The 14,190-nt window shown below is 41.3% G+C and overlaps 1 protein-coding gene across 7 annotated transcripts in view; it reads right to left on the bottom strand.

Annotated features, from left to right (window-relative positions):
• PHKA1 (phosphorylase kinase regulatory subunit alpha 1) overlaps positions 1–14,190 on the bottom strand; it is a gene marked incomplete at both ends in the record, with an annotated part of 102,788 nt that overhangs the window by 49,818 nt on the left and 38,780 nt on the right. For all 7 annotated transcript variants that reach the window (XM_080719348.1, XM_080719346.1, XM_080719349.1 and 4 more), the window contains 4 exons: positions 7,232–7,366; positions 10,003–10,081; positions 11,889–11,996; positions 12,927–13,022. In XM_080719348.1, the coding sequence (XP_080575474.1) occupies positions 7,232–7,366; positions 10,003–10,081; positions 11,889–11,996; positions 12,927–13,022 (418 nt within the window). The remainder of the gene's footprint in view (positions 1–7,231; positions 7,367–10,002; positions 10,082–11,888; positions 11,997–12,926; positions 13,023–14,190) is intronic.

Here is a 14,190-nt window from a genome sequence, read left to right as displayed (position 1 = left end):
TTTTCTCCACCAACGGGCACCACAATGGGTCTGAAGTGGTATCTCATTGTGGTTTTGATTAACATCTCTCTCATTATTAGTGATATTGAGCATCTTTTCATTTCCTTATTGGAAATTTGCATATATAATTTGAAGAAATGTCTATTCAAGCTCTTTACCTACTCCCAAATCTGGTTCTAAGTTTCGGTATCACATTGTAGTTCTTCACATTTTATGAAAATTAGACCCTTGTCAGGTATATAAACATTTTCTCCTATTCTGTGGGTTGCCTTTTCATTGGGCTGATTATTTGCTGTGAATAACTAAGGATTTATTTTAAGAGGTTCCATTTCTCTAATTTTTTCCCTTGTTGCCTAAGCTTTTGGTATCATATCCAATCAAGAAATTACTGTCAAATCCAACGTTAGCAAACATTTTCCCTCTTTTCTCTTTCTTTCTTTTTCTTTCTTTCTTTCTTTCTTTCTTTCTTCCTTTCTTTCTTTTTCTTTCTTATTTTTGTATGTGTGTTGCTGGCTTATGAAACCCAGAGGCACTCTACCTCTAAGGGTTTCACAAAATTATGGAGGGCCTTGCCAAGTTGCAGAGGCTTGCCTTGAACCTGTTATCCTCTTGACTCAGCCTCCCAAGTACTGGGATTACAGGCATGCACCACCATGACAGGCTTTCACTGTTTTCTTCTAAACATTTTATAAAACTTTTAAGCAGCTAGGCATGGTGGTGCATGCTTGCAATCCCAGTACTCAAGGGGGCTGAGACAGGAGGATCGGGAGTTTGTGGCCAGCCTCAGCTACTTAGGCCCTTTCCAACTTGGTGAGACCCTGTTTCAAAAGAAAGAATAAAAATAGGGCTGGGGTATAGCTCAGAGGTGGAATATTCACGGGTTCAATCCCCAGTGCCTCAACAAACAAACAAACAAACAAACAAACAGAAACCAAAAATCTTTTAGGTCTTAAAGTTGGTCTTTAATACATTTTGAGTTAACCGTTTGTGCATGGCGTTAGATAATGGTTCAACTTCATTCTTTTTATGTGGATGTATTGTTTTCCCAAAATCATTGATTGAAAAGACTGTCTTTTCCTGCACTGAAAGGCCTTGGTACTCTTGTTGAAAATCACTTGACCATATACAGAAGGGCTTATTGCTGGGATCTCCATTCTATTCCACTGTTCTAGGTGTCTGCCTTTATGCAAATACCATACTGTTTTGATTACTATAGCCTTATCATATGCTTTGAAATAAGGAAGGATAAATCCTTCAATTTTGTTCTTTTTAAGATTGTTTTGGGCATCTGGGGGTCACTTGAGATTCCATGTGGATTTTAGAATAAATTTTTCTAATTTTTGCAAAAGATCCCATTGGCTTTTTGATAGAAATTATATTGAATTTGGCTATAGGTTTCAGTAATATCGACATCATCACAATACTACATCTTCTAACCAATACACACAAAATGTCTTAACATTTATTTTTGTATTCTATAATTTCTTTCATGGATGTTATATCTGTTTCGATGTATGAGTCTTTTATTTCATGGGCTAAATTTCTTTTTATCTTATTCTTTCTGATATTATTATGAATTTGAAAGAGTTTACTTAATTTACTTTTGGGATTCTTTACTGCTTTTCAGATGTACTTTACTGGCGTCCTGCAGTGGCACATCATAGTGAGTTTCCATGTGATGCATGCATGCACACAGTGCTTGGTAGGATTCCTTCCAGATCCTACCTTTTCTATATACTGAAAAGGAAATGTAGAAAGATTTTCATTCATGATAGCCTAAAATATTAAAAGTACTAAGGAATAAATCTAATCAAAGATGTAAAGGACCTCTACAAAGAAAATTATAGAAAACTAAAAAAATTGAAGAACACTTTAGACGGTGGATGGATCTCCCATGTTCTTGGATAGGGAGAATAAATATCACCCAAATGCCTATACTATTAAAAGCAGCCGATACATTCAGTACAGTGCCCGCCAAATCCCCATGTCATTCTTTACAGAGCTAGAAAAAACATCCTATGAACCATGCTGGAATCCGGGCACAGTGGTGCACACCTTGAGTAATCCCAGTTCTTGGGAGGCCGAGACAAGAAGATCACAGGTTTGAAGCCAGCCTGAGCAAAAACTTGGGGAGATCTCAGCAACTTAGTGAGACCCTGTTTCAAAATTTTAAAATAAGAAAAATAAAATATTGCTGGGGACATAGCTCAGAAACATATTACCCCTGGATTTAATGCCCAATACCAAAAAATAAAAAAGAACCATACTGAAGGCATCACGATACCGATTTCAAATTACACTATAGAGCTTTAGTAGCAAACACAGCATGGTCCTGACACAAAAACAGACACGTGGAACAAAGGAATAGAAGATGCAGAGACAAATTCTCACACCTAGAGCCAGCTAATTACTAGCAAAGGAGTCAGAAATGGATGCTGGAGGAAAGAGAACCTTTTCAACAAATGATGCTGGGAAAGCCAGGTATCTCTATGCAGAAGAATGAAATCAGACCACAACCTCTTGCCCACACAAGAGTCAACTCAATATGGAACAAAGACCTAGAAATGAGACCAGGAAGTTTGAGATTAATAGAAAAAAACTCAGAACCAACTCTCCCACATATGGGCACTGATAGATATTTCCTCAATAAGACCCCCAAAGCTCAGAAAATTAAATTGAAAAGCAATAGATGGGATGGCATCGTTTTAAAAAGGTACCATGCAGCAAAGGAAACAATCAAGGATCTGAAGAGAGAGCCTACAGGACGAGAACAAACCTTTGCTACCTACTTCTCTGATGGAGAACTCATATCCAGAGTACACAAAGGAACTTAAAAATCTTGACACTAAAACACAAATAACTCCATCAAAAAGTGGGCAACTGAACGAAGCCATAGTTCACAAAAGAAATGCAAATGTCCTATATATATATATATATATATATATATATATATATATATATGAAAAAATGTTCAACATTGTTAGCGATCTGGGAGATGCAAATGAAAACTGCCCCGAGATTCCGCCTAAATCCAGTTAGAATGGCAGTTAGCAAGAATACAGGCGACAGTAAATGCTAGCAACGATATGGGGAAATAGGAACGCTCATACACTGATGTGGGAGTGCAAATTGGTACGACCACCTTGGAGATCAGTGTAGAGGTTCCTCAACAGAACCACCATATGGCCCGGCCATACCACTCCTTGGTATCTTTCCAAAATATTAAAGTCAGAATACTATGTCAACCTATGTTTATAGCAGCACGACTCACAAAAGCCAAATTACGGGACCGACCTAAGAGTCTGTCAACAGATAGTGATTAATGAAAATGTGGTATATACACAATGGGATTTTACTCGGCCATAAAGAAGAAGAAAATTGTGTCGTCTGCAGGAAAGTGGATGGAAATAGAGAATAGTATGCTACGTGAGATCAGCCAGTCTCAGAAAATCAAGGATTCTGTTTTCTCTCGTATGTGGATGCTAAAGAGAAAAGAGGAAACAAAAAGGACTTAAGAGAAATGAGGAGAGAGACAGTAGAACAGTGGAAGGAGACTGGGGGAGGGAAGTGGGGATGGGAAAAATGAGGACTGAGGAAGGAAAGAGTTCAAATAAGGTTGTATCCATACACAAAGGAGATACTATCAATCTCACTAACATGTATGGGGAGGAGAGAAGGGCGAGCGAGGTAGGACACAGGGAAATTCATCAAGTGCTATGCGCATGTATGTTTATATCACATTGCAACTCACTATGATATATATTTGCAACACACCAATTCAAACATACAAATGGACTAGTGTGCTGGGCATGGCGGCGCATGCTTGTAATCCCGGTACTTGAGAGGCGGAGACAGGAGGATCTCAGGTTCGCAGCCAGCCTTAGTAACTTCGTGAGTGAGGCCCTCCGCAAATTAGGGAGACCATGTTTCAAAATAAAAAAGTAAAATAGAGCTGGTGGTATAGCTGAGAGGTAGAACACTCCCTGGGTCCAATCCCTAGCACCACCACCCCCCGCCACAAGAAAGAAGAACAGCGGAAGGGAGTTGGGGGAGGAAGATTGGGAGGGGAATAAGAAAAGGAGGCTCGATGAAGAACTGTTTATGGTTAATGTGTAGAAATGCGACTTGCTTTTGTGTGTTGGTTTTGCGTACTTTGTTCTAAAAGAGATTATTTTATGTATATGGGAAATCTTAATAAGAAAGCGTTTTCTCCACATAGGATCATTGTTTCAATTCTTGAAAACTTGGATGTCTTACTTCTTGTTCTTGCCTCGTTGCTACACCAAAACTTAAAACACTATGTTGAATAAACACCCGTGTGTCTATTTGAATCTAGTTGTTTCCTTGAGCTTTTATTCAGTTGTTTTCCCGGCATGCATTCCTGCTCTTCATCAGTGCAGAACACAGTGTATAAAGAACTGCAGAGGCTCTGGGTGCTTTCACTTTCCTCCAGAGGCGACTTAGTTGATGTGGGCAGGGAGTAGATACACTGCAAGCAGATCACCTTCGTTCAATCAGGGATTCAGAAAATTGTGTTTTAGGGTTTTTGTTTAAGGCTTTATAATAAGTGATCAAGTTCTGGCTTTTCCATATTCCCAATGTATAGCCCACTCCTCAAAGGTTGTACCTGAAAACCTCAAGTGTTTATCATAGCCCCCCCCCCCATACAGGAGATTCATAAAATGCAGTTTTGGGCTCCCTCGCACAGTAAAACTTTCTGCTTAGTTTCTTGGCTCCTCACTCCATGCAAGCAAGGTTAAATGTCAGCAAATGAACTGGGTGTGTGGCGCCCCTCTGGACCACAGGATTGAGGACAGGTTCAGCAATATAGTGAGACCCTGTTTCAAGAAACAAAGTGCCGAGGTGTAGCTCAGAGTTTTAATGCCCCTGGATTCAAAGTCCAGTACCAAAAAAAAAAAAAAAAAATCGGTGAATGCCTCTAGGGGAAATTACACAGAAAACTGTGCATTTACTTCCAGGATTTTGGCTTCTCAACTCCTGGCCCTATTAATTATTCTCTACAGGATTCATTTACTTTTATTTTAAAAATTCAGCCATTATAACCTATTCTTAGTCTGAGGATTAATCCAGTACAAGCTACTGTATCATAATTCTACCATTCTTCATCATAACACAAAGTTTCTAATTATTGCTTTTCCAAATAATTTTAGTTTAATAAACATCCTTCTAAATATATCCTTGTGAATTTTATGAGTGGATATTAGATCAATAAGAGTTATTGACTACAGTTATGTCCATTAAACATTTTAAGGTAATATAAATCTACCTCAGATTTACACTGCTATCTCCATATATTCAACATCACTAGATATATTTTCAATTTTAGTTTTTGTAAAGCTAGTAAGCAAAAAGCAATATTGCACTGATGTTTTATCTTTGATTTTCCCAAATACTGGTGAGACTGAGACTGCGATAACCTTGAAAATGTTGTACTAGCAGAGAAGAAGTAGTGATTGGTAGTACCAAAAAGTAATATCAGGAATGTACACAACCAGGCATGGTGACACATGCCTGTAATCCCAGTACTTAAGAGGCTGAGGCAGGAGGACTGCAGGGTCACGGCTAGCCTCAGCAACACTGTGAGGCCCTCTGCAACTTAGTGAGACCCTGTTTCAAATTAAGAAATAAAACGGGGCTGGGGTATAGGTGGAGGAAGAATGTTCCTGGGTTCAATCCTCAGTGACCCCCAAAGAAAAGTAGACACATGCAAAGACATATATGTGAGTATAAATATTTACTACCTAATAATCGGGGTGGCACTCAAAAACAGTGTATCTCTGCACTATCCAATCAGTAGTGCTGGAATAACTGGTTAATCACTTGACAAAATGGTTCGAAGTTTATCTCATAGGATAAGTTAAAATTAAAATTCTTGCCAGAGAGTTAAATGTAAAATTGTAACTACAAAGAACTAAGACAAGATGCAGTGAAAATGTCTGTGACCTAGGGATGAATCTATCTTTCTAAGCATAACGGCAAAGAAAGATCCAAACGGAGAAAATTCTATTCTATAAATACAAAGAACTTGTCTATATCAAAAGCAAACAAAATATTAAAAAGCAAATGAAATACTGTGAAAATGTAGAAGATAAAAAGGCTATATCCCTAATATATGAAAAACTCACACAAGTCAGTAAGAAACTGGCAACTGTCTCTTAAAAATGGCAATAGAATATAACAGACAACTTGAAAAGATGTTTATCCATCACAGGTTCAGAAATTTGCAAAACATCATGCCAACACAGGTGTGAAAATAAGTACAGGAGTCTGTTAATCAAAATGAAACAGGGCTCATCATATACTGTTCTGTTGCAAAAACAGACTGCAATATTTACTGTTTATGATGCCATTTTTCTTAAAAACAAATGCATTTTATTTAATTTCAAAATGTACTAGAAGCAAATACCCCAACATAAAATCAGTGGTTCCCTCAGAGTGTTGAAATTATAGGTGATTTTTTAAATCTTTTTCCTTTCTGCTTGTATTCCCTGCAGCTAATGTGTGTGTGTGTGTGTGTGTGTGTGTATGTATATATATATATATATATATATATATATATATATATATATATATATATATATCGATTGGTAACTAGAGAGCTTACAATCTATGAAGACTGAAAAGAACCAGAATAGCATATCTATTCAGATGAAACGAGGAGATAAATTCACAATTCCCGAGCAAGTGGAAATAGAGCTAAAGTGGATGTCTTTGATATTTAACGGTTTACGTAGCAACAGATTAGGAAAAGTATATGTTATCAATCTAACTGGTAGAAGTTTACTATAAAATATCTTTATAGAAGAGGGGCTAGGTCTATAGCAGAATAGTATAGAGTGCTTGCTTAGCATGTGTGAAGCCCTAGGTTTACTATCCTTACACACACACACACACACACACACACACACACACACACACACACTTACTAACTTAAGAAATTCATAATATAGGCCAAAGTAAACCGACTCTACTACATAATCAAACAATACTAACTACAGAGTTATTTCTTCAAAATCATGAATGTAAAAATGTATTTCTCCTCACTGGGAATTAAAGAAAAAGTAAGATAATTTATACATATGAAAAGCATTAACATGACAAAATCTAGTGTCAGTTGAACAAAGCAATAAAAGAATACACAGGAAAAATGAAAGGAAAATGCCTTGTCTCAGTGATGCTTTGGTTCTAGCAGGTTGGCCAGTCTCCTTACCTAGACTGGAATAAATGTGGCTGAGAATACGAGCGGGCTGTACTCTGATGGGGTACACCTCAGCAATGGTCTCCACATCAATTCCTTTATCCTTCAAAATGGCCTTGATTTCTTCTGTTTCTGCTAGAATTGAGACTAGAGGAAAGAAAGAAGATGAGATCAACAGAAGGTTTTATCTCAACAGGAACCAAAAAAACTGCTCAAGGCTCAAACTTTGCTTTGGAGGGAAAGGAAAAAGAGAAGGAAATCTAGTTATTGAAGAAATTAGATGAAACAGGAAAGCATGCTGGGAACTTAAACAATTTTATCAAATGGAAAAGGAAAAGATGACCGGCCTATGAGATTACGCTTTGGGGATAAGTACCTAGGAGTCATCTAGTCACCAGGAGGTGATGCTTCTAGACAACGGTATGCTTCTCTACCCGTGATGCCATCTTCAAGTGGGAAAAGATGTATCATGAGCTGTTTTCATAGCACGGGTAAAGGTTGATTCTCCAGGTTCCTTTGTATCAGAACACCTAAGGTCGGGGCCATGAACATTAGGGAACTGAGGACCATCCTAATGGATCCGGAATAAAGTGCTATGACCAACACTTGAAGTCATTAATCATGCTGTCATTCGCATTTGTTCATGTGTCTGCCGTGCTTCCTTCTCATCAGAAATCTTTCTTTCCTCAGTCCCGGAATCAAACCCAGGGCATCAACCAGGGCACATTACAATTGTGGGTTTGGGGGCAAGTGCTTAGGAGTGATAAGAATGGCATTTCTCTAGATCCAGAGCCTGCCAAGGCGGGACAGCTCCCTTTTCTTCCAAGCACATTCATGTCACTGAATGTGACCCCAAGGGAGGAGGCCAGATCAGCTCCCTAATTCTTGCTACCACTTTCTGTCTACGGAGCAGATGCCTGGTGGAACCAAGAGCCCTCGTGAGGCTTCAGCTGGCTAGAGCTGAGGACCAAGGACCAACACGCCCTCTCCTCCTGCTCCTCTGGTGTTGGTAGATGCGTTACATTAAGTTCATAGGAACGAGTACGTATCTCTTGGTTCATTCTAGCTTATCAGTGTTTCTCTTTTTTATTCTTTTTTTTAACATTGGAGATTGAGCCCAGAGGTATTCTACCCCTGGGACATACTGCCAGAACTTTTAAGAAACTTTAGGTTTGAAACACAATCTAGCTAAGTTGTTGAGGGTAGCCTAGAACCTGTGATCCTCCGGTCCCAAACTACCAAGTACTTGGTTTATCAATATTTTCTATGCTGAGTTTTTGAGTAAGAAGACTGCTTAACAAAGTGCTATTTTGCTTTCTTTTGCCATCATCCTTCATGTATTATTTTTTTTTAATCTGGGGAACCTCATGTTAATAAGTCGCTGAGGTCTGGGTTAGGATATGTGGGATATGGTGATTGCAGAGTGCTCTGGAAATGACATCATCTTTCAATACGTCTGAGTGAAAAACAAAATTGAAGAACATGCACAGAGGAAGAGTGGTAGTGGCTGAGAACAGTCCAAGAAAATACTTGTGGACATTCATGCATCATTCATTCCTTAAAAGGGATTTAGTAAACTGGGCATGGTGGCAAATGCCTGTAATTCCAGGATTTAGGAGGGACTTGGGAATGAACCCAGGGGCATTCTACCTCTAAGCAACATTTCCAGGCTGATTTTTATTCTTATTTTGATAGGGTCTCACTAAGTTGTTTAGGGCCTCACTAAGTAGCTGAGGCTGACCACAAAACTGGGATCCTCCTGTCTCAACCTCCCAAGTACTGGGATTACAAGTGTGTGTTACCACACCTGGCTTAGACCTTGTTTCAAATAAAAAGCTGGGCATGGTGGGTATGCCTGTGATCTCAGTACTTAGGAGGCGGAGAAAACCGGATTCCCAGTTTGAGACCAGCTTCAGCAATTTAGTAAGACCCTGTTTTGAAAATAAAAACTAAAAAAAGGGATGGGGTATAGTTAGGAAGTAGCACAACCCTGGGTTCAATCTCCAGTACCAATTACAAATAAACGATGGTGGTTGAATACCCCTGGATTCAACCCCTAGTACCACAAATATGAAAAAAGATTTCTACTCTAGGAAACCAGGGCAATGCTAATATTGGAAGAGGTCAGCAAGGTAGAAAGATCTGCTCTTCTTGGGAGACGTAAAAGGATGAGATGGAAACAAGATGCAATCAGTGGTTTAAAGGATAAGATATAGAAATGTTTTGCAGGTGTCAGGACTAGAATTCTTGATATGTTTCTAACTTGGCTCAGGGCTTTGCACAGAGTAGATGGCCCCAAAGTAAGTTCACTGAGTTAGGAATTAAAGGTTAGGCATACTCTCCAAAGAGCTAATGGCCAGAGGCAAATGTATTAAGAGGGGGCAGCCCTAGCAAAACAATAGAATGTATGTAAATGCAGAACGACAGAAGTATGTGACTCAGAACAGAACCTATCACAGGCTATGAAAAGAAGGCATCATCATCAGAAGAAAAGCGGTAAAAAAAAGAGGTAAGCAGGAGGCTAAAACGGCCTGACAAGGAAAAGAATTTCCAGAAATAAGGAGCATCAAATAACATTCTGGAGTCCTCTAGCATCACATGTTATTCATTTGCCCATGTTTAACAGTAATTTTGGAACTAAACTGAACCGAGTTTATTATATACAATTTGAAGTCAACGAAATGCAAGATGAAGATTAAAGACAAAACTGACTGGCCCAAACATCTCTGCATCCAACCAGACTTTACTATAAAGTTTCTGCTGCTGAGAATAAGAATACATACCTTGAACTACAACATCTGGCTTCGGTACTGTAGAAAACCTCCGGTTCAGGGGGTCGATTTCTCCGGGAGCTAAAAACCCCTAACGGAATACCACAGAAAGACAGAGTATTATGTCTCAAAAACATAAAAGTTAATGTTGTAGGGGAACAAACACCGGAAAGCAGACAAACACGCTACCTGGATGAATATGTTTGGACCCCCATAATTCACTTGTAAAATAATTTTATTTGAAGTTTATTTCTAATGGCTGCCACAGTCCTATTTGGAAGTGGACGGGTATCCACTGTAAATAACAGCAACTTCCTGGCTACTCCTCTACCTTCTCTGAAGATGTATATGAAGACACGCCTATCAAGATGATCAGACCACAGTGCTTATGACCAACACTTGAAGTCATTAAGCATGCTGTCATTCGCATTTGTTCGTGTGTCTGCTGTGCTTTCTGCTCATCAGAAATCTTTCTTTCCTCAGTCCTGGGATCAAACCCAGGGCACCAACCGCCGAGGACATCACCAGCCCTTTTTATTTATTTTGAGAGTCTTGCTAACTGTCCTAGGCCGGCCTTGAACTTGTGATCCTCCTGCCTTAGCTTCCCACACAGCTAGATTACAGGTATACATCCCTGATCTCAGCTATCAGAAATCTTTCGACTTGACTTGAGGTTCTGTCTTTCGTGAAATGAGATGAACTCACCCATTGTGTTAATAACTACTCGTCTCCTTCTTTTGTCATTATACCCAACTCATTCCAGTTGAATGAAAAGTCACCAGGTACAGAGTACTTTAAACAAATCATCCTTCCCATGATCGCTAGATTGACGCTCACGTTGACTAAACATAATCAAACAGCGATGGCCATGGGGAAAACCCAAATAAAGACAACTGCAGAAAATAAATGGGTCAAAGACTTTGGGTCAGAAAGGTTGGCAAAGTCTCAAACTTGTTCTTTTAGAAACCTGGGTTACATCATATCAAAATAAACTACACTGGGAAAAGAGATCTGCCAGTAAAGCTAGAAAACTTCTGAGACAGAGACATCTGCTCTGTAGGCTCGAAATTCCACGAGGAAGTGGATCACAAAGTCAGGAGTGCTTCATTAAGGGCGGTCTCAAGAGCATTTGATATGAGGAGCATTCAGAGAGCCACTCACCAAACAAACAAACAACCCCCCCAAACAAAAGGACCAGGATGTGCCTACCGAGTTGTCAGCGTACCTCAAATGATCAGTTAATTAAAGAAAGAAACGGCTGGGTGCAGTGATTCACACCTGTAATCGCAGTGCTTTGGAGGCCCAAACAGAAGGATTGCAAGTTGGAGGCCAGTCTGGGCAACGTAGTGAGACCCTAACTCAAATGAAGAAATAAAAATGCCCGAGGAGTTGCACAGTGGTAGAGTACCCCTGGGTTCAATCCCCAGTATCAGAAAATAAATACATGAATAAATAAATAAATAGGAAGGAAGGGGAGAGAGGCAGAAGGAAACGAGAAGAAAGGACTAGAGAAAGGAAGAAGCGTGCATCACATTGCTTTAAAAGGTTGGCTCTTAATCCACTAGGAGTAATTGCTGTCTAAGGACAATTGCATTCATCAGTCACTGGACGAGGCACTGAGGAGTTTTAAAAGAGAAAGACCCAGTCCCGGATTCCGGGACATCTCCAAATTTAGGGCCAAGTTAGGGAGCCCTGGCCAACATGGTTGCCAGGGCACAAGAAATTTGGGTCGAGAATTAGCCATGCTCTCCTAGTCTGTAGACCTGGAGGAAAAGCAATAATGAAGCCAAAGTACAAAAGCAAAAGACATCCTTCCGGTTTAATGATCTCCTCACAAACGCCGGTGTCATAGTGACGGAGGTGGAAAAGGGTGGCGTAGCCTTGAAGTTTCTACTTACCTCTGCCATCAAGTTTCCTAAAATGTAGAGAGACTGACCCCACATGTGAGGCAACTTCCCCATGGGGACTCGGTCCACAGTGTGAGGATGTTGATACTCTTCATCAACCTAAAAGAAACCAGATGAGAGTTGTCAAAGCAAGGTGCTGGCCACGCCTGATTGGGACTGGGACCTGAACATAGCCGTGTTCAGAGGCAACACACCGAAGCCCAGCGCCGAAACACGAGTCGAAGGCAGCGCGGCGCCAGCTGTCGGGTGCATCCGAATGTCCGGATGAGCTAACGGAAATGCATATTCTGACTGAGTAGTGGGGAGCGAGGGCCCGGCATCTATTCGGCTTTACCAGAGGTTCGGGCTCCTCATCCCCGCCACGGTGGAAGCTCCCAGCATCTGTCCTGTTGGTATCTCTTCCACAATGCATAAGAGAAGCGATGGTATACCCCACTGGCACTTTATTTTGGGAAAATGCCCACAGGGCACCCTTCATTTTCCAGGCCTGATCTATTCAGTCCACAATTACTGGCCTCAAAGCAGAGAATACCAAATGCCAAGGTGCCATACACAACACCGCTCTAGTGATCAGCCCCCTGACCTCTACATCAGTCTCATATATTCTGGTCTCATCCTATTTTGCTGTGCAACACTGCCACAGTTGAAACAGTTTTCATGACTCCCTCCCTCCCTCCCTCCTTTCCTCTCTTCCTTCCTCCTTTATGCTGGGGACTGAACTCAGAGGCACTCTCCCTCTGACATATACACCCAGCCCTATTTTATTTTTTATTTTGAAGAAGGGCCTCGCTAAGCTGTTGAAGCTTGCCTCAAACCTGCGATTCTCCTGTCTGGGCCTCCCAAGTACTGGGGTTAGAGGCGTGCGCCACCACACCCGGCAAGCATTTATTTCTGGAGGAAGAACAACATATTTCTGTTGCCCTGATCCTAAGACAAATGTTCAGTTGAAACCGTTTTCCCGAAAGAGGCGGTCCTGTGAAATGATGGTGCCTCCCTTTCCTATTGGTGTGACGGCACCGCCCAACTCACCCTGTCGGGAGGAACACTGTACAGCTCCGGCAGAAGTGGAACTCCATTCCTGCCCTTGATGAGGACGGCTTCAAGAGCCTCTCTATACTCTTGGACCTGCAGGGAAAAGAAAGGCAGGAAAACAATCTCTCGGGCAAAGAGTTCCTCTGGGGACCCAAAAGAGAGGTGTGCCTAAACAAGGTACTACTGCCAAGGAGCTTACTGAACCAGGTAAAAGAGAGAAAAGGAGGAAGGCACTTAGGAAACTTTTGTTATAGGCCAAATGTGCTGCAGGCACTTGTGTACACAGTAGAGCATTTAATATTAATAACCATCCCGGCAGATGGAGGTACAGGGAACTCCCGGGCACGATGGTAGAAAATTACAAGCTTGTACATGATTAAGTGCAGACCTGAGCCCAAGGCAGACCGCCTCCAAGGGCCTCTTGGACACCCTGTGTACTACCCTAAATGTACCTTCTTTGCTTGGGGCGCATTGGCTTTTGCTCCTGTTTTTGTAGGGGGGTACTGGAGATTGAACCAAGAGACATTTTACTTCTGCATTACACCACCAGCCCTATTTTAGTTTTTATTTGGAAACAGGGTTTCACTAAGTTGCAGTGAGCCTCACTAAGTTGCTGAGGATGGCCAAGAACCTGTGATCTCCTGCCTCAGCCTCCCTAGCACTGGGATTGTGGGCGTGCGCCACCACACCCAGCTTGGATACTTTGGCGTTGACCACTGCACTGTGACCTACCTTATTCGATTTCTTGTATGGTCAGGGTTATGTCCCTGCTTAACAAGTTGTTGAAGCTTAGTGTTATGGTTTGGATCTCGAATGTCCCCCAAAGTCTCATGTGATCTGCACAGGACCCAAGGCAGTAAGGTGCAGGGGTGGGGCTTTCAGGCAAGGATTGGCTCACGAGGTTCTGACCTCATCCGTGGATGAAGCCATCAAATGGATTGGCAGTTGCATGAACTACTGGCAGGCGGGACCTAGCTGGAGGAGGAAGAGATCACCCCTTTCTTTCTCCGCCTTTTGTTCCCTGGCAACCCTGAGTTGTACATCTTGCCGCTACCACGGCCCGCTGCCAAGATGCTCTGCCTCACCTCGGGACAATGGAGTCAGCCAACAGCTCACTGAGACCACTGAAACCATGGGCCAAAAGAAACCCTCCTAGCAACGTGCTTCTGTCAGGTATATTAGTCACCAGGTTACAAAGAGGCAAACAGCAATTACCAGTTCATAACAAGTAAAAAATAAATTAAACAGGCCTAGGAATGTA

This window comes from Muscardinus avellanarius (assembly GCF_963383645.1).
Source record: "Muscardinus avellanarius genome assembly, chromosome: X".
NCBI classification, from domain to species: domain Eukaryota; kingdom Metazoa; phylum Chordata; class Mammalia; order Rodentia; family Gliridae; genus Muscardinus; species Muscardinus avellanarius.
Note: the sequence above shows the minus strand (reverse complement) of the source record. Positions and strands in the feature narration are given on the sequence as shown.